The sequence below is a fragment of the Mandrillus leucophaeus genome, unplaced genomic scaffold (assembly GCF_000951045.1).
Source record: "Mandrillus leucophaeus isolate KB7577 unplaced genomic scaffold, Mleu.le_1.0 Scaffold35, whole genome shotgun sequence".
Taxonomy (NCBI): domain Eukaryota; kingdom Metazoa; phylum Chordata; class Mammalia; order Primates; family Cercopithecidae; genus Mandrillus; species Mandrillus leucophaeus.
The window spans coordinates 4,157,017-4,178,458 of record NW_012103698.1 but is presented as its reverse complement, the minus strand read 5'-3'; the positions used below and the strand labels follow the sequence as shown (position 1 = coordinate 4,178,458).

Genomic DNA, 21,442 nt, shown 5'->3' with positions numbered 1-21,442 from the left:
CTAGTTTTTTGTATTTTTTAGTAGAGACAGGGTTTCACCGGGTTAGCCAGGATGGTCTCGATCTCCTGACCTCGTGATCCACCCATCTCAGCCTCCCAAAGTGCTGGGATTACAGGCTTGAGCCACCACGCCTGGCCTCACTTTATTTCTTACACGATCTTTTTCTTAGCTCAAATTCAAAGTAATGTTTCCTATCTGAACATACAGTGTTTATTATACTAGGAACTGGTCATCAGTTTGATGACTATTGGTTTTCTTGTTGATATTTTTAAAATTTGATCATCCAAACTCCTTTCTTAATAGAAGCTGGCTTATTTTCCCCTCATTTTGCCATAATAGGCAAACTAGAATTTATGTTTTAATTTTGTTGAAAAATTGTTATGTTTTATATTTTTGTAATTCATCACTGACACACATTTTAAAATACACATCTCTGGATTTTCTTTTTTTTTTTTTTTTTTTCTGAGACAGAGTCTTGCTCTGCTGTTCAGGCTGGAGGGCAGTGGCGCTATCTTGGCTCACTGCAATCTCTGCCTCCCAGGTTCAAGCAATTCTCCTTCCTCAGCCTCCCAAGTAGCTGGGATTACAGGTGCACGCCACCACGCCCGGCTAATTTTTGTATTTTTAGTAGAGATGGTGTTTCACCATGTTGGCCAGGCTGGTCTCGAACTCTCGACCTCCCAAAGTGCTGAGATTACAGGTGTGAGCCACCACACCACACCCAGCCACATCTCTGGATTGTTCTTGTCTTTGCCAAGAACAGTGTGGCCTGGGCCCAGTCTCTTAACCTCTTTCCACCTCAGTTTCTTCGTCTACTAAATAAGAGGTCGATAAAGGTTTCTACCACTACTTCCAGCTCTGAGACCCTGTGATCTTGTGATTTAAGCAGTCTCTGCTCTCTTTGGAAAGGACCTGCTCATGTATCTCAGCCTGGACTGAAACAGCATTCATACCAATGTAAAAGCCGTCTGCTCAACGTGCATGGCAGCAAGAATTGCTTGTTTAGAAACATCTGGGTAATGGTAACAGCCATCTGTCTTGTCCCTGCAATTGTCGAACAAAGAATTAACCACAGCAAAACCACAAGAGAAGCGCCCTATTTTTATAGAACGATGCAATAGAACAGGTTCAGAATTGGTTTAGGTTTTAAGAGTTGCATGTATCCCACCTCTGTTATGGAAGGGCAAGCCTCTTCACCTCTCCAGACTTCAGTTTACCAGCCTATCTGTCAAACAATGGGAAGATAACTCTCTAGCACTCTTCCTTATTTTGTTGAAACAGAGAAACTTGAGACACTTCACTGAATTTTTCATTGCACTTGTTAATAAAATGAGTACTTTTATGTCAAATTACAGCAACCATCCAATCCATGCTGGAGAATGAAAGAAAAGCAGATGAATTATCAGGTTCAATTCATATCTGGTGTGCATTAAATGTTCATCTATCTTGTATTGCTTGCTACAGATGATGGTATTTTTGTGAAAATTACCAACACATTTTTTCAATGAATCTGGAGATCATTACCTGGACCCAAATTTGTGAGAATTTTGTATTCGGGTGGATACCTGCATCCATGCATTCAATTTCCTATCATTCATTGGTCACTTTTTCTGAGTTAAATCCTCTATTGAAGGCCAGGCATGGTGGCTCAGGCCTGTAATCAGAGCACTTTGGGAGGCCAAGGCGGATCGGATCACGAGGTCAGGAGATTGAGACCATCCTGGCGAACACAGTGAAACCCCATCTCTACTAAAAATACAAAAAAAAATCAGCTGGGCGTGGTGGTGGTCGCCTATAGTTCCAGCTACTCAGGAGGCTGAGGCAGGAGAATGGCATGAACCCGGGAGGTGGAGCTTGCAGTGAGCCGAGATCACGCCACTGCACTCCAACCTGGGTGACAGAGCGAGACTCCGTCTCAAAAAAAAAAAAATCATAAGTTCTGCAAAAAACCAAATACCACATGTTCTCACTTGTAAGTGGGAGCTAAATGATGAGAACACACAGACACAGAAGGGAACAACACACACTGGGGCCTATTGGAGGGTGGAGGGTGGAGGAGGGAGAAAAGCAGAAAATATAACCAATGTATATGAGGCTTAATACCTGGGTGATGGAATACTCCGTACAACCAACCCCTGCAACACACATTTACCTACGTAACAAACTGCACATCCTGCACATGTGCCCCTGAACTTAAAAGTTAAAAAAATAAAACATTTAAAAAGAATCATAAGTTCTGATCCATAGTCGGACAAAGCTCTTAATTTCCTGGACCTCAATTTCTTTATATTAAATTACAGAGGTGGTATATGACTAGGCTAAGATTTTCCAAATTCAAAATGTTATCACTATATAAAGTAAATGAGAATTTTATGGAGAAAGAAAGCTTTTGAATTTAAGAAAGACTTGTCATTCATCAAAAGAAATCATTGAGAGAGCAGGGACGGTATCTTGAACACTTTATATTCCATTACAATAGCATGTATTAAATGCAATAATATTTACTGTTATGAAAAAATGAATCTTGTTAATGTTTCATATCCTTACAGAGAAGAGTATCACGTGACTCTCAGGAATGTGGGCAAGGGGTGAAAGTGATTCACCCAGGAGTTCAAGACCAGCCTGAGCAACAAAGCAAGACCCTATCTCTACAAAAAAATTCTTTAAAATTACCCCTTGAACCCAGGGAGTTTGAGGTTGCAGTGAGCTATGATGGTGCCACTGCACTCCAGCCTTGGTGACAGAGCGAGGCCCTCTGAAGGAACCTTTGAATGTCCTTTTAAGGCCATATAACATCTTCTTATGTCTCTCCAAGGAGATTAAGAATGGATTTTTTTTTAAGTTTTCTTCTTTTTATATATCCTGTTTTTCCTCCAAATTTCTTTTTTCTTGTGTGTTTGTTTTGGCATCTGCCTGTATGTTAGATACTGTCCTCAGAGGACTGGTCATCCTTGGCTGTCTGCTCATGTTTAAAAGTCTCAAAAAAGCGAAGATATTAACATGGAGGATGCAAGACATAAGATGATGCCTCTGAGTGCTCTCCGCAGAGCGACCTCAGTCTTGGCATTCCTTCAAGAGTATCTTAACATTTATTTTAAACTGAACGCCTCTACAACAAAACAGGGGAAATCATGAGGCAGAAGAAGTAAATTGGGAAAATAACATTGAGCAAAACAGCTGCCAAGCATCAAGGATTTTCATCTAGTCCCCAGTATGGTTTAATGATATGTGCCAAGTGGGTATTCAAAAAATAGTCATGATAATAATAGATGATAATGATCATCAGTACTTTAGAGGGTGCTTTGGAAGAATTGGGCTTTAATGCTTTCTGTACTGTTTTTAGCTCTGTCTCTAACTTGCTTCATCTCTTAGGGCTAATGACGTGGCCATCTGTGTCTCTAGTTTCCCCATCTGCAAAAAAGAGATTGTATCATTTCCTACAGAAAGCCTGTGGACTGTGTTTAATATCCTCCAGTGAAACATCGTATCTAAATATAAAGCAGGCAATAAGAAGCCAAATGTTACCAAGGGAATAAACTCTAAGACAGAGTATTATAAATTAAAATTAATTAAGAACTTCTAAGTAATATTCTACTGACCTTTGGTTGATGCGAAGGTACTTATATTGCATACACTTTAGATTTTTTAAAAGTAGATGAGAACATAAATTATAAATAAATAAACAAATCCTAGGATGCTTTGACTCATTAAACTCAGTATCTTAGACATATTAATCCAAAATATTTTGTGGGTTCTAAATTAATTTCTAAAGCAAACCAGCATTACTTAAATTAAATCTATATAACAAAGTAGCAATAATTCTTAAAAACACTGTAAAAATACACAAAAGAAGAAAGAAGAAATCCTTCTTTTTGGCTATAGAAGATATGGGGAGAAAAGTAGAATTCAGAGTAGCCCATGATTGCCTAGTTCGTATAGCCAAGCCAAAGGTGCTATCTGAGTACATCTGACATGATTTGAGCACATCAGCAAAAGCCATTGGTTTCTCTGACCCTGACAGCCTAAATTGCCTTATTTTCTAAATTTCCTCTAATGATGTATATAGTTTCTCCTTTTTTCTTTTGTTTAGTCTGATGGTGCCTTGCAAAATTCAGAAGCCTTTTAAAGTTAACTTGTATTCTTATCAAAATAATACATGTAGACTCTTTTAAAATATAACTAAAAGACTTAACAAAACAAACAAACAATTACAGTCCCAGAGACAAGGACCTGCAATAATTTTAGCTGCCTCTTCTGGCAGTCATCACACATCCCGGTATTTCTGAATAACTCACATTCTACTCTGTTTCGCATCACACATTTTGAGCATAATTTGATTGCCTCCTGTCATGGTAGATGAGGATATCGCTCTCTTGTGCAATACTTCCAATCCTTAGGAAAGTAAAGTCCCGACTGGAAGGGCGTTAGGAATGGAGTGTGGGGAGAAGATCTGGAAGTGCAGGCTGGTGGGGAAGCTGACTAAGGAGAGGCAGCTGGCCCAGCAGTGTGGCACCAACAGCAGATCTAGCTGGGGCTCTAATTACTTCTCAAACAGCCGTCAACCTCTCCAACCTGAGCTTTCATTTCGAAGGTACTTAGAGAAGCCAGTACCTTAGCTAAGAACTATCATTGACAGACAAAAAAACAAACAAACAAACAAAAAAACCTCTAGCGTGAAAAGTAGACATTAAGACAAATCCATAGAGAAGAATTATCCTTAATATCCTCAGTGAGATAGTAGGAAATGTTTCCTGCCCTTAAAAATGAAGATCCAAAGAACACAAAAAGAAAAAAAGAAAGGAAAAAAAGCTCTTGGGAAATTCTTAACTCTGCTGCCCAATCAGTTACCACCATCCATCTTCTTTCCAGCTTCTAAAATGTGTTGCGGTTATAGACTCACCTGGAACCATAGAGCGCTTTGTCTTCTCTCCTATTCCTTGCATCCTTCTGGATTTATGACATTTCTTTTTAACCCCTTACATGGGGTTTTAGTGGCATTTCAGGAGGAAATAGAATTGGATATGTATAAACAATCAGCCATTTCTTATCAGGAACCACACATGGTTCCTTTGCGGGGTTTTCTTCATTAAGTTAACATAAAACTTCAGATACAACATAAAAAGGCAGGAAAACAATGAATTTATCTGAGAAGATTATTTTATTTTATTGAGATTGTACCCCAAACAGGAGCAATTTCTGATGTGTTCATCTTTGTAAATAATAAATTAGCTCACATATCAAGTATGATGAGGGTGCTTTCTGCAGAAAATAGCAAAACTTTGACTCAAACTTGTGTGTACAACATGAAATTTATTGTCTCACATTAACTGGAAGTTCAAAGGTAGAGACATATGACTTAGCAGCTCAGTGACATCATCGAGTACATGTTGCCCTGTCCGTACTGTGCTGTCCTCTTTGTCATCTTCATTCCAAGGCTGGCTCCCCTCACTGTCGTCATGATTTACTGTAGAGTCTGAATCTAGAAGTGGTAAACAATCCATGGAAGCTTCCTTTCTTGTTCCTTAACTGCTGCCCAGGGAGATCCTAACACTCTATAGGCACTTTGAGATATGGGAGAGTCTGGTCCAGTTGCAAAGTTCAGGATGATGCCTAATGTAATGCTCTTCCTCTCCCCCAACTCAGGCTTGATCTGTAGCCCAAGGAACTCACCATGAGTGGATGAGAATCCTCTCCTCCTATAGCTTGATGTTTGCTCTTGCGGGTCTCCCTTCTGCCTCCACGAAGGTAGGAGGAAGGATGGGCAAAAGGAGGAAACACCTTCTCCTTGAATGGTACAGCCATTGTTCTCTCATTGGTACTTTGGGGGGGAATCGCCAGAGGTGTGGCATGTGGCCCTCATTGTACACGTCTCTGGTGCCAGACACAGCACTGGACTGACCACTTTCAACCCCACTCAGCATCCAGCCGCAGCCTCCTCCAAGTCTGGCCAGCTTTCAAGTCGAGTTTCTGTGGTGTCTCCTTGACATTGAGAAAAATCACGCATTCTCACCATGCCACAGGGTGGGTGTGCAGGATGCCCTCTCTGTTTACTCTGTCATCTCTCTCCAGTTCCTTTCTCACACCTCCAAATTCAGAGGGCAGATCAGCAAGTCCATCCTGAAGCAGACACCCCACTGAGGAAAAGCAGCCAGGCTTGCATTTTTCCCTCGAGCAGATGTCTCATGACCTAGACAACTCCCTTTAAATTTCTTCTGTTTTCTCCATAAATAACCTGGGTTTGCATGGAGGACAGAGGTAAGGGTTAGGGAGACGGTCCCACCCTCCTCAAATCACCTCAAACTTTTGTCTAACCCAGAGTGTCTCAACCTTAGCACTGCTGGTATTTTGGACCAGACAATTCTTTGTTGTGAGGGCCGTCCTCTGCGTTAGAGGGCATTTGACAGCATTCCTGACCTTTATCCAGTAGATGCCTGGAGCATGCCCCACTTCTTGACAATTATGACCAAAACTTCACTGGCTTAACCCCAAGAGTCCCCTCTGTTCTCCTAAAACCTGGTTTTTGAGACACAAAAACTAGGAAGAGACTCAAAGGATATCTGCTTTTCCTTGAGGCAGTGAAAGCCCCATCCCCTACCCTGAGGCAATGCATGTGAATGAGAGGGGCCAGGCAAAGGCAGGAGAGAAGTTACATGCACAGGGAACATGGTTAATACAGCAAGAGCATCATGCCGTGTGTTCTCTGTTCTCACCTGTTGCCTTACAATGGATACCACGTGTTTATTCTAGTAACTCCTCTGTGCGTATATTACATTTTGTATACGGACTGCAATGAATACACATATAAAAAGAAATCTGAGGGAGGCAGAAAGACTTCATCACTAAGTTCTGATCGAAATAGCTGATAAAAGAACTATTCTTCAAGCCCAACACACATGCCTGGAACTGTGTTTCTCAGTATTGAACTTCCCCTCCAACTTTGGAACTTACACTCCTAGTGAATTAAAAGGAGGCTTGGGTGTTTGAAGAAGGAGATGGATCAAAGGCCTTGCATTTGATGCCTTTTAACTCTGCAGGAGTCATTCCAAGGAAATCAATAAGAGCCAGCAATAACTCCACTGAAAGCAAATCTTTCATCACTCCTACACGACAGAGACCGCGCCCCTGCTCCAGGTGCTGTATCTCTTATGTATTCATTCACCATTCACTCATTTCAATCTGGCAATAAGAACCCCTGAATCCCCAGGACATGAAGTGCTATAGAGGTTTGCATAAACAATGCTGGAGATCAGAGTTTCATTTCCATACAGGTTTCCAGACCTTTATTCTACTGATCAACTAACGGATACCTTTCGCACAAATGGCGGGGAGACGGGTTGAAACTGAGGCTAAGAAAAAGGGAGCTGTTTTACCTTCTGAAACCTCACGTATGGGGAATCTAAGCTCATTTCCATTTATTTTATACGTCTTGCACAAAAACGCTTTTGATGCTGCCCTGGGCATTGATACTTATTTCAATTCCTATTTCATTCACAGATTCCCAGGTTATTTACCGTGACTCATTTCTCTTTTGGTTACAGAGCTCTAATGTGGCACATTAGTTGGGATATGAATCTGCGACATACTTACAACTATGTGGGGAAAGTGCATCGCTCTGCTATGGTATTACTGACATTGTATGTTGAGACATTGGTAGACTACACCATGAAAGCATTAACCCTTTCCCTCCACCAAAACTCCGCCCGTAATAAACTTTTTCCCTTGTGCATCTCTGATTCGACCTGTAGCAGCAGCTGCATGTGCGCAGAACCACCTCACCTCTGGCGCAGGTCTGCCAAGAGCTCAGCAGTACCCAGCTGGGATGCAGGAGTGGCTTTTCTCCTCAGATGAATCAGACCGGTGCTTGAACTCCAGATGTTCACTTAGCCCACCAACTAACTTGCAGTTTCTTTCCTACAGCTGGGGCCACTTCGGATTTGTATATCTGTCGTTCGATATCCTGTGTACTCCGCTCTGCTCTTACTTCGAAACAGTCATTGAGTGCATTCGTATTCAGATATGGCCTACAGGTTAGTGGCCAAGGTGAACCTTCTTTGAACATCCTATTTTTTTTCAACTGGGAATTGTCTAGTTAAGAAATACTCTGGCTTACACAGTTATTTTTTCTTTAGGGAATCTAATAGTCCCTTGGCATTATGTATTACCCCAAAGTATCATCATTATGAATATGAATTACTGTTAGAATAACTGGGGAAAAGACCTGTAGTTTTCCAAGAATATTCCACATAAGCTGCCTAGCCACTTTATTTTTTTTATGTACTGTGTAAGTGCTAACACTGATACAGCTGTACTCTGTGCCAGGCATTGTGTTAAACAGATTATCTCATGTAATCCTAACAGGCGCTCCATGCCTCACTCGGACTCCCTGAAAACAGAGCTTGAGACGAGGGCTTTGTGCAGGTAGGATGTTTGGGAGGTGATCCCTGAGGGTGTGAACGAGGGCTGCAGAAAGCGAATCAGAGAAGGAGAAAGCAGAGTCAATAGAAGGCTGCGCTATTGAAGCACCATGGTGGGCCACAGGGACTTAACTCTGTGTCAGTGACCTCTTGAGAACTGGACAGAGGCCTCCCACAATTGTCCAGCAGGACAGGAAGCAGGGGCATTTATCCAGTGGTTCCCATGCCCCACAGGCCAAGGATTATTCCCAGACACAGGGAGCTCTGCTTTCAGGGAAGTGAGTAGATGCCGCCAGCAACAGCCCACTGAAGACACAGCTAAAGTCATAGGTGAAATATGTGAGTAGGGGCAACAGAAGCTTCTGACACAATTATTATCCTCCCATTTTACAGAGAGGGAACTGAGGTACATGGAGGTGACTTCATCCTCCCAAGGTCACAAGGCTAGTCAGTGTGGGGCCAGGATTTAAACACAGGCCATCTGACCTCAAAGCTCATGGCCCTAACTGTTGTGCTCCTGACGCCGCTCCCGCACAGGAGGGGTGATGATGGCTGCACTCCAGGCTTCCCTTGTGTAGCTCCGCCTAGAGATTTGGGTGTCCATCGCCAAAATCTGGAACCCATCTTGGTGATATTTTTTCAGATGTTGCATTTTCTCCTTAGGGAATTTATTTTCTTTTAGTTGCAACAACACAAGAAAATGCTACTGAAATGCCACATCTGCATTCATGAGGAAAAAAAAAAAAATGAGTATCTTTCATCTGAGACCATGTAGGAAGAGACAGGTTCTAGCAGTATATCACTTGAGGGAGATAAAAAGGGGAGAAAATATAGCTCATACAACTTTTCTTGGTTTCAGAAACTGCTTTTCATTTTTTTATTAAAATGTTATTCTTCAAAGAGTATAGAAATACACCTGGCAATGACCTGTTAGAAGTCAGCCATCTGCTTCCAACATACATAAGAAACATACCCAACCAGATTCTGCCTCATCAAAATTTATTAAGTTGTACATATACAGTATATTATCAGAACAACACCAAAGTGGCTACACTTGACAGATTCTCCTAAAGTGGACACAATTTTCCTAGAGATTATTATTCCCCTTGATAAAAGTTGTAATGATTGTGAAAGTTTTGAAAGATAAGCTTGAAGGGCCACAGCGCTCACTATCAGGGCAAGGAGCTATAGATGCCATGCACACAGGGCCCGGGAGGCAGTGGAGTCGTGGGAGGGTATGGCAGCCCCGTTTCTGCTGTGAGCAAACAGTGCTATGAGGAGACCAACACAAAGAGGAAGGTGCTTCCTCTCCAGGGGCAGGGTCTTTGGGTTAACGTTCAGGAAACACAAGACACCACACCCAAGAGAAGTAAGGAAAACAAAACTCCCTACAGGGTCTAGGCTCCCTCCAAGAGACAGGGCCAGTGTGGTCAAAAGAGGGGACAAATGGAGATGCGGAAGTTTGCTGATGAGGACACCCACTTCCCTTTAAGCTTGCTCAAGGCACCAGACTAGCTCCCCTAAGTACCAAGAGCAAGAACAAAACACCCTAGAGAAAAGGGCAGAGCTGGCACTTAGTTTGTCCTCACTAACAGGGAAGTGTTATCGGCGGTTCTAATTCAACCCGGTGAAATCCAACCCAGAGGGGTCCCAAATTGCTTGTGAGGCTGATGAGTTGAGGACACTGCCCTCCCTCTTCTACCCACTCTGGCTCCTACAAAGACAGGGAAGGAGGAAGTGAAGAGCTCATCTGGGCCAGATGTTGCCTTGGCACTCTACAATGACTATTTCTCCCTGTTCTGTTCCTCCTCTGTGTCCAAAATTAAGAGAGAACCACAGTTGTACAAACAGACTGAAAAGGAGACTGGCCATACCTGAGTTCTGGAGTCTTCCTCGGAAGGAAACCATCTTTGTCAGATTCTTGCCAACCTTTTGGGCAGAATCACCTTTCCAAATCAGGTCTTTTCAGTTTGATGTTTCCAAAGAACCCAGCTTACACTAACTCTCCATTTAAAAAATACCTTTTAATTCCAAAAGTTTGCAGAAGATGATTTTTTCAATACACTTGACTCATACTGGTTGTTACATAGCACCTTTCATGCGAGATCATAGGGAAGAGAAAAAAACTACAGCGCTAGAGGCATCTCTCAGGCATCTCCCCCTGTAAGCTTCTCTCTCATTTGTTGAGAAAACACAATTTAAGGTGAAACACATAGTGAAGACTTTTCAGTGTTTTCCAACCACCACTGACCCTGACTGGAGGGGGCAGGTGGATCTCTCTGAGGCGTTGGTGGTGCCAAGGGAAAATCAGAATTATCAAGGACGAAATATCTCCCTTACTCCTGGCCACATCTATTGTCATGTCTACCATACAATAGGGAATCGTCATTCCCTCACCTACATCCCAATGAAAGGGAAGAAGGGTATCAGGAGAAACAGTTGAGTCATATGACTCGGGCTTCCAGAGAAATGGTGTAAGATGTCAAATCGCTATCTTCTCAATAGAAAATGTTTGACATGTTTAAGTTAATCAAACAGGCATTTTCTCTGGGGCCACCCTGCTCCATCATGATCTTGGAATTCCCTTAGAGTGCCCCTGCTCCCTGGGAGCTCTGAAAGTCTTCTCTCCGTGTGTTTTCTGCGGAGCCCAGGGAAGCGAGGCATCCCCAGAAAGTGTACACAGAATACCCGCCTCAAGACCCATTCGAAACTGCCCAGCTCTTGTCCCCACAGAGAATCATGTGGACTTCACTAAGGACACGGACCACTGAGATGGATATGTGTACTCCCTCAATAAAGAGGACACTGGATTTTATGTAGATTTCCCTATCATTCAAAAGCATCTGGCCCATATTGCAGGAATCAACTCATACTGAGTTGCAAGGAGATCATACAATCATATGGCCACAGTATTCCCACACTCTGGTGGGATATGGAAGCTCCCCATTGCTGCCAAGACCATCCTTGCTAGGAATCCACCTTTGGAAAAATGCTCACTTTATTGTTCCTGCTCATCTTCCGCTCCACCCTGCCAACTTTGGGCACCTTTGTCTGGATCAGCTCTTCTGGGGTGTTACCCAAGGGGGGAAGCAGCCGCTTCTTGCTGTTGCGGGTCTCTGAGAGCCACTGAGGAGGCAACTCAAAAGGCCCAAAGCCAAACTGCAGGGAATACTTATCAGGGAATGTTTCAGGTTCCACAGGGGCTGCTGGTGCCACCTGGGATATAGAGTCCACTGTGCCCAAGGGTGGGGCAGAGGGCACAAACTGTGGCCCCTGCTCTCCCTCCAGGCAGGTGCTAAATATCTCCTTGGCCTGGAAGTCAGCTGAGCCAATGTACTTGGCCTCACTCTCTTCCTCATCCTCTGTGGGCTTAAAGATCTGCTGCTGCCCAATGTGGAACATCTCCAGGAGCTGGCTGCCCGAGCGTATGCTGGGTTCCAGGCTGGCCTCAGCCACGCCGCTCCCTGTACTGACCACATTACGGCGACTGTACCGGTGGTGTAGTTGTACCAGGGTCCCTATCAAGCACTTGCGGACAGATTTGTTCACAGTAAGAAAGAGAACAGGGTTTGCCAGCAGGGAGACTTTGGGGAGCCAAATGGCAGTGAGCAGCAAGAAGACGGAAGTGTCGGGGACATTGAGCACGGTCTGGTAGACGACCAGGGTGGCATAGGGCACGCTACACAAGATGAAGACCATCACCATGGAGAGCAGGGTGGCGTGCAGCTCGGCCTCCCGCTGGGAGGCATAGGGAATAGAGATGGTGTTCTGTGGGGTCCGGAGCGCTGCTATGATGACCTTCTTCTTCTGGCTGGCACTCAGGGCCCGTCGGATCAGTATCAAGAAGAGGAACACCACCGCCACAGGCACAATGACCGTGGTGATGTTATACACCAGAACGTACACGAGGTGGCCCAAGGAGTTGCTCCAGACTTCCGTGCAGGTGGACGTGGCATAGATGTCGGCCACATTGGTTACTGCAAACACAGGGACACTGGCCACCACTGCATGGGCCCAGATGTACATCACCAGTTCACGTGACTTGGCATCAGATATTTTCCTCTCCAGTGGATAGAGGACTGAGTAGTACCTGCAAGATACACAAACAAAATTAATTCCACAGAAGACACTTTTAAAATTAGGGGAATCTATATCACCAAAAGCAAGTGAGAGGGAAGAAAGGTCAAGTTCTTTTATTCAGCCTAAGATAAAGAAACACTGAGGGAATCCCAGAAGCCAGACCTTAAGTTTTGAGGACTTTGCAAGTACAGTAAGAAGCGTCACTAGACCAAAAAACAGAAACCTTTCCAAAGCAGCAGAGGAAAGCCCTGTCCTCACCAGGCGTTACAGGAAAACAAGGAAACAATTTCAATTCATAGCTAGCTTTATCATTGTTGCTACCAGGATGAAATCTCAAAGAGTGCTCTCAATATAAAAGATTTCTCCATCTGCTATAAAGATATCTACTTTTCAATTTGAGGGTAAAGGGTAATTGGTAAAAAATTTTACATGGGCTAAAGAAGCTTTAGGGCAATCTTCAAAGCTACCAACAGAAATCAGTTTGTCTACACACATATCTAAAGCAGACCACGCCACAGTCCAGATATCATTAGCAATTACAGCTGTTCAGGGCAGAAGAACCCAGGATGAAGAATGGACTCTGACAAGGTCCTTTCACAAAAATCAATTCAGCTGACAAGAGTTATGCCTGCTCAACAGTCATTGCTCCCATGATAATCACTCAGTAACCCTCGGGGCAATTAATAGGTCTAAAATGCCTGCACAATTAGATTTTTGTTAAAATCAGATGAGACATTGGTTTTCCTTCCAACCATTAACCTGATCGTCTGTAACCACCTAAACAGAATTCCAAAAGCACGCTGTTTCAGTATCACCAGAGATTTGAGGGAACCGAGTAACTCTTTGGACCCTAGAACCACATCTGTAGTAAAAGGGCTGCTACTAGCCCTCAGAGATATGGTCAGTTTCTTCACATTAGTTTGGCCATATCTGTGCAGTCAGTTAATGCTAGGGTTGACCTTACAACCTTAGTGACACCCATTCACCTATAGGGCAAGTAAGCAGGCAAGCCTTCCAATAACACGTACTTCTTTTTTTTTTTTTTTTGAGATAGAGTCTCACTCTGTCGCCCAGGCTGGAGTGCAGTAGTGCAATCTAGGCTCATTGCAACCTTCGCCTCCTGGGTTCAAGCCATTCTCCTACTTCAGTCTCTCAAGCAGCTGGAATTACAGACATGCACTACCACGCCTGGCTAATTTTTATATTTTTAGTAGAGACGGAGTTTCGCCATGTTGGCCCAGTCTGGTCTTGAACTCCTGACCTCAGTTGATCCACCTGCCTCGGCCTCCCAAAGTGGTTGGATTACAGACGTGAGTCACTGTGCCCAGCCTCCTGTAACAGGTACTTCTGAGCACCACCTATGCACCAGGTCCTGTGCCTGGCACTGGGTTATAAGAATGAAAAGACACAGGAATGTCTCTAAACCCAATGGGGACAAAGATACACACACTAACAATTACGAACAAGGAGATGACAGCTCTACTAGCCGCAGGCACAAAGGAGGTACAGGTAGCGCCTAAAGCCACCTGGGAAAACAGCAAGAGAAGGAGACACTGCAGTGGAGTCTGGCAGGGGGACCAGCAGAAGGGGAACATTCCAGGCTGAGAGAGATGGGATGCAAACACAATAGTGACCACGGACAATCGGGGAAGGAGGGAGCATGGTAAGATGTGTTCTAGATTTCTTTCTGGGAGGAGGGAAAAAGAGAAAGAAGTACCTAAGTGATGCATGCTTTCACATTTTTTCTCTGAATATAGGTAGTTTTCTAAGGATGACTCAGTAAATACGTGATGGCCCCACCCCTACACATGAATACATGCTTAGGAGTTCACTGGCTCTGACTGCCATTTGCTCACTGACATGTAACAAACCCAGGCTTCCATTAATTTCCAATCCTGTTATGTGTTGGGAAGCAGATTGCAACAGAAGCACACGGGCTCACTATAAATAATGTTCTTACTGTGTACACCTCTAAACGATGATGCAAGAAGTGTAGGTGACCTTCCGATTAACCTGCTGACTTAGTGCCATGAAACAAATAGTTATGAAGGAAGTGAGAGAAAAGACTGTCTTCTCTTCTTCAGGTGTACATGCAGATGTTTGCGAGTAATTTGCATCTGTGAATAACAAAATAGGAATTTACCAGCCCTGTTTTCCTACTAAAAGGACTTGTTTTACTTTTTTAAATTATGGTAAAATTACAATAGCTTTTCTGCTGGAAAGAAAATGAGAATTTCTTACTGTTTTCGTATTTCTTTGTTTAAGACCAAGGCCCCAGAAATAACCCACAGGGATTATTGCACTGCTTCCAGGTATAACAGCAAACTGTTCAGAATAACGTATTCTCCTTCTTGTTGAGTCTTATTTAAAAAAAGAAAACCTTTCAGGATTCACAGCAGCATTACTCACAATATCCAAAAAGTAGAAACAACCTAAATATCCACCAACTCGTAAATGGAGAAACAGATTCGGTATACTCCTAAAATCGAATGAATATATTATTTGGCCATGAAAATGAATGAAGTACTGATACATTCTATAACACGAACTTTGAAAACATGCTGAGTGAAAGAAGCCAGACACAAAAGAACACACATTGTACGATTCCACTTACATGTAATGTCCAATAACGTAAACATACAGAAAAAGAAAGTAGACTCATGGCTGCTATGGTCTGGGCACAAGGAGTGACTGTAAGTAAATGGGCACAAGTTTCTTCGTGAGTTAATGGAAATATGTTAAAATTATATGGTGATGGTGGCTGCACAACTCTATAAATATATTAAAATTCATTGACTTGTATACTTTAAATAGGTGAATTTTATCATATGTAAATTATATCTCAGTCCAGAATATGAAACTGAAGACTTAAGACTTTACCAGAGCAGGTACTACCGGGGGAATTCAGCAGGACACTGAGCACAAAATGGTTGGACATAAAAGGCATTAGCGTACCCACCAGAAGCACTCTCGAGAAAGGACTCTGACTTCACTCTTACATTCGAGTCCTGTGCAATGGCACTTTCCAGATATTCAAAAAGCAATGGAGGAGACATGCAACGTCACCATAAAGCAGGTGTGGCAAATTGGCATCTCAGGGCATACGTTCACCTTGCTAAAGGGATTCGGATGACCCACATAATACTTTTTGAAAAAATATTAATTGCTAACATTTTAAATTATGGAATTCTAGATTTTTTTATTCCTCTTCTGAAAGAATAGAAAAGTCCTGCCCACTGAATCTAGATTCCTAAAAAGCAATTATTAGCTGCAACTGCTGAGCGGCTGATCCCCATGAACGGAAATGTGGACACACTCTTCACAGGCCACAACTGCAACCTGGCCTGTTGTGGCTTGACTTGTCACCTGCCTTGTTTGGCTCCATGGATGGTGAGATTCCAGTCCCTTCTAAAGAGCTGCAGCTGCTCCTGGCAAGATTTGATGGTAACATGATTGCAGAAATATATCTAAGGAAGAATGTGCCATCAGAAGGGAAGCCTGAGAAAGACAGGCAAATATTGGTGCAGCCCATCCTAACACAGGCCATAAATAATTCGCTTAATTCTTTCTACTGCTCTGGAATCTGAGGCTCAGAAAGTTTAAGCAACTTTACCCAAAGCCACTCAGCTAGAAACCTATGTAGGCAGGACTCAAAGTCAGGCTTCTATTCCAACATCCATTCTCTTAACCACAACGGCAATGACTTCTCCCAGTATGCTGGGGGCTTCATGTAACTCTGTGTCCCTCCATGCAGACAGCGTCAGGCAGCTGAAGAAATCAGGGTCCCTGGCCTGAGAGGCTGAAATAACCCTACAGATGAGTTATACAATCAATACCCTCACAGGTCATTAAGGTATTATGTTTTGAATGGACAAAGAGTGCTAAATTTTCACATTAATCTAAAATGTAGTTAAATTTTAACATAGGGCATAAAATCAGAACAGCCAGAACTTTCCCTTCAGCAATGTTTCCTCTCTGTTAATCTTGAAATCAAAAGTACTCATGGATATAAAATACTTTTCAATTTTTGCTTGCTTACTTAATTCAATTCTCTAGAATATATTATCTAAACTGTATTCATGAAGCACTAGCTAGAAAAGAAAAAGGCAGGAATTTGCTGATTATGAGATCTTTACACAATTTTGATAAAATTGATCAAATTATGTAGAATTGCAGTAACTGAGAGGTAAGGTTCACTTCCAAATGAACATCCTTTTAAAGAGGATGAGAAGAGAAAGCAATCACCACTGCAATATGAAGCCTTGGAAATCAATCCTCCAGAGGAATTCTGGTGTTACCTGGCCAGATCCAACTGGACCATCTAATCATTTGTTAAATAACCTCTGAATCATTCCCTTGTTCTTTCAGAGATGTTCCATACTGCATCAAAAAGCCCTCGTTGCAGAGTTACGGATCAGATGAAAAATCTACTGCAAATTACAACACAAATACCACCAACTGCAACCACGCTGAAGTGACACCGTGATCTAGCAGCTCCGCCCCAGCATCCTCACCATGGAACTCCCACCCCCAGGTCTTCTCTCAATGGTTCTGTTTTCCCTGGCTGTTGCTAAATCAACCTGTCCTTTGTGAGGCATCTGTTTTGGACATTTATTCTCTTTCTGTTCATCACAAGCAGACTAAAAAGCAGTACACGGAACACTGGCTACTCATTCACTTCATGATGCTAATTTTTTAATACAACTCAAAAGAAAGTTAGCTCCTGGCTACCTGATCTTACCTGTCCAAAGCAATAGCAGGGAAGCTGAGGATGGTCACAGAACAGAAGACTTTGTGCAAAAATTTGACGACCTTGCAGAAGAGCATGGTGTAGATCCACCAGCAGCAGTGAGGACTGGTGCTGAGGACGATGTCGAAGGGCACACAGACCAGGCTGGCACAAATCCCCGAGCAGGCCAGGTTTTTAATGAACCTGTTGGTGACAGATTTGAACACGGTTGTGCGGCAAGTTGACCATAACACCATGAAGTTTCCTGGCCAGATATGAAAGAAAATAAAATAATTTAAATAAAAATTTAAAAACTATAAAAAGGAAAAAAAATACAGGTTAAAAAATGTTAAAAAAAAAACACATTTGAAAGTTGATTTCAAAAGATTTAATTTAAAACCTATTACAATTAAAATTTAACATATTATATGATATATTATGTCAATTAGGTGACATTATTAAATCACTTACATATCAATAAGTCTAGAAAAAATTTTAGTGGTGAGATTGATTCTCTATTTACTTTTGGGCAAAACAGTATTATAACAATAGCTTAGTCTCATCAGCATATAAACAATTTGTTAGTTATTACTTAATCCCAGGCAGTCTGCTCTTACCACGTTTTCCAATGACCTCCACGTTGCCAAACTCTGCAATAGAAATACAGTGCAAGCCACACATGTCATCTTAAATTTCTGGTAGCCACGTTTTAAAATAGTAAAGAGAAGCAGGTGAAATTTTAATATTTTTTATTCAACCCAACAGATCCTAAATATTTCAACATATAATGATTACTTTAAAATTAATATTTTGCATTCTTGTTTTTATACTAAGTCTTCAAAATCCAGTGTGCATTTTATTTTACACTGACAGCACATCTCAGTTTGCACTAGTCACCTTTCAATAGCCACAGGCAGCTCGTGACCACCATACTGGACAGCACCATTCTAGACGTCAGCAGCGGCCATGCAACCAACCATCTCTCTTTGAGCATTGTCCTCTGCGGCTTCCACAGGCCTACAACCTCCTGGCTTTCCTTCCACCCTCCCACTTCCGCCTATCCTTGGCTGCTGCAAGTCTACTCTTACCAGGTTTTGCAGAAGAGCATGGTACAGCTCCGCCCACTCTATCCTCTCTCAGTAGCCTCTCCCTACGTTAGACTACCCATTCTGGTAATTTTCCATCAAAATGCTAATGACTCCCAAATTCAGGTCTTAAAATAGGCGTTTCCTCTCAGCTGCAGACTCCTTTTTCCAGATAAACTTCTGATACCCCTCTCAATCCCCACCATGTTCCTCAAGGGACTCTGATGCCTACTCTGATGCCTACTGCCTAATCTCATACCTTCCTTCCCCTGGCTTGCTGGGCTCCTGCCACTCCAGCTTTTGATCCATTCCTGAAACACATCAGGGCTAATCCTGCCTCACTGCCTTTGTACATGTTTTTTTATACTGCTTGGGATGTTGTTCATATGGCTGATTACTTTAAATCCAAGTCTTAGTTTAAATGCTGCCTTGTCAGAAAAGCCTTCTCTAACCATCATTTTATTTTAAACACTAACTGCTCCTGCCTCCATTATGCTCCATTATCATATCCCATTGCATCTTTCATAGTTCTCATCACAATTATTCATTTGTTGACTTGTTATCTCTCCATTTCATGAAGAAAAACTGTATCAATCTTGTTCACTGTTATAACTCCATGCCTAGCTCAGTATCTGGCACAGAGTAGGCGTTTGATAAATATTTGCTGAAGAAATGAATTTGTAAAATAAGCAGACACACAGTAATCAAAAGTCCCTGTGGTAAGAGAACGTCTTTTGTAGTATGTATGTCATGTAAAGATACTCTAAGTCAGCAAGCAGTTCCCAAATCTCGCCATACATCGGAATGACTGTACCAGATATAAGTGCATAAATATGGCACTGGGAACCTGCAACTGTAACGAGCACGTTGGTCCAGCTGGCCCCCAGACTACAGTTGCTTTTAAACCACTTTTAGACAGAGTCCACAGCCCCATGCCCAGACTCTCACAGGGAACCAGGCCTCAGGTGTGCAGGCCTGCCTGCCGAGGGGTTATATTAGCATTTACATGCTCATGAATGAGGAAAGTTGTTTTCATGCTGTTATTTCTTTAAAACCAGAGACTGCTATAATCACATTTTATTTCCATCTATTTATATGCCTCTAGGCAGCATCCAGAGCCTAATCTCTTCTGCTATTAAGAACCTGAGGCTAAAGAATCCTGTGTTCTTTCCATTCTCTAAACCTCTCCTCTCGTTCTCTCTCCTCGTTTAAAACTGACTCATTTGGTTTGAAGAACCTGAATTGGACCAATATGTCAGGAGAGAAGCACCCATACCCAATACCCAACTGGCTATGCATTTAAAAATAAATGTGTGTGTGTGTGTGCTTGTGTGTGCACGTGCATGCCCACACAGCAACACAGCAAGATAACTATATGATTATTTAACCTCATTAGCACTTCAGATTCTCCTTCGTTTTACAAGGCATACCAAGTAAGGATAATTCAGTATATATTTAAGTAACAAGAATTCCAACCTCCATATACTTTTTATTTTAAAGGTCACATTGTAAGTCACCTAATCGCCCCTTGAAATGATCTAAGTTCTGGAACCATTCCAATTCCCTATGTATTCCCATTATACTTTCTAATGTTGAATTCCATGACAATACCCAATGCCGTAGCCATGGACACAGCAACACAATTAGGATATACTCACAGCCCATACAACCAAAAAGGAAATAAGAGGTAGAGAGTGGTGACATTGGTACAAGTCTGCCCTCCCTGGGACTGCTGTAACTCTGTCATTCCTCAAGAAAAATAACTAATGGATGCTAGGCTTAAGACTTGAGTGATGAAATAATCTACATAACAAACCCCCATGACACATGTGTACCTATGTAACAGACTGCACATCCTGCACATGTAGCCCTGAACTTAAAATAAAAGTTTAAAAATGCAAATTAAGATTTCTCTTTCTGTAATATACATAATAGTCAAAGAGAGTGGATTTGGAAGCCAAAACATGTGAATTAACCACAACTCTGACAAACCGTGCTTGATTGATAATGAAGAACCTTTTTCCAACTAAATTTTGCCTCTGCAAAATTTTAGCTTTGGTTGTCCTTTTCAACTGGTTTATTGGCTTTGCATCTTTGAGAGCAACAATTCTGGCCTGTTAAAGAGACTAGCAACTAAAATGAAAAAGATACTCCAAAAGAGCATTGGGAAATCGTGTGCATCTGAGAATCCTCCTGGGAAAAAAGACATATTACCCCTTTGAAAACTACCAGCTTCCCCAGACTTAAAGCAGTAAAAGATCCATGGCCATGCTTTTACAGAAAGATAACACACCACCCAGAATATTCTAAAAACTAGAACTTGAAAAAAGCTAATGCAAACTGGAGGTGATATTAAATTACAAGGAAAAGTCTATGACAGACTGTGCCAAGAGAGAGGCCAAAGTGGATCCACAAGGGTCAGAAAGCCTACAAAGGAACTTTTACACTCAGTATACACCTTGTGATGCAAGAGGGGAGTTTAAACAAGTAACAGTAACCCCATAATAGAAGAAACAACCAGCCGACAACTACTTTGTGTTACTGGATTTTTAATGCCTTCTTTGCTTCAGTTTGCAGTCCAAAATGAAACCAAGAAGAGTCTCTTGGGTTAAAAGAACTGTGTGAAGGGCATATTAGGAAAGGCTTTTAATTAATATGCCAGGTAACAACAGGAATGACTTTTAACCTAACTATGCATTTATATATAAAGTAGCTTTCTTATATAGAACATACAGTTGGCTCTTGCTTTTTATTATTATTATTTTTTATTATACTTTAAGTTCTAGGGTACATGTGCACAACCTGCAGGTTTGTTACATATGTATACATGTGCCATGTTGGTGTGCTGCACCCATTAACTCGTCATTTACATTAGGTATATCTCCTAATGCTGTCCCTCCCCTCCTCCTCCCACCCCATGACAGGCCCTGGTGTGTGATGTTCCCCACCCTGTGTCCAAGTGATCTCATTGTTCAGTTCCCACCTATGAGGACATGGTGTTTGGTTTTCTGTCCTTGCGATAGTTTGCTCAGAATGATAGTTTCCAGCTTCATCCATGTCCCTACAAAGGACATGAACTCATCCTTTTTTATGGCTGCATAGTATTCCATGGTATATATGTGCCACATTTTCTT

At 42.2% G+C, this 21,442-nt stretch overlaps 2 protein-coding genes across 3 annotated transcripts in view; both read right to left on the bottom strand.

The window, feature by feature from the left end:
• FSIP1 (fibrous sheath interacting protein 1) overlaps positions 1 to 11,583 on the bottom strand; it is a 226,422-nt gene extending 214,839 nt beyond the window's left edge. Inside the window, exon 1 of the mRNA XM_011989321.1 lies at positions 11,451 to 11,583. The gene's annotated coding sequence lies outside the window, so the exon portion shown is untranslated. The remainder of the gene's footprint in view (positions 1 to 11,450) is intronic.
• Positions 9,278 to 21,442, bottom strand: part of GPR176 (G protein-coupled receptor 176) — a 119,536-nt gene continuing 107,371 nt past the window's right edge. Inside the window, exons 2-4 of one of the 2 annotated variants that reach the window (XM_011989323.1) lie at positions 17,816 to 17,873; positions 17,236 to 17,427; positions 9,278 to 12,504 (exon numbers count right to left, since the gene is read on the bottom strand). In XM_011989323.1, the coding sequence (XP_011844713.1) occupies positions 11,382 to 12,504; positions 17,236 to 17,427; positions 17,816 to 17,873 (1,373 nt within the window). In that variant the 3' untranslated portion in view covers positions 9,278 to 11,381. Of the gene's footprint in view, positions 12,505 to 17,235; positions 17,489 to 17,815; positions 17,874 to 21,442 lie in introns of both variants that reach the window. The other variant, XM_011989322.1, reaches the window with a different exon arrangement.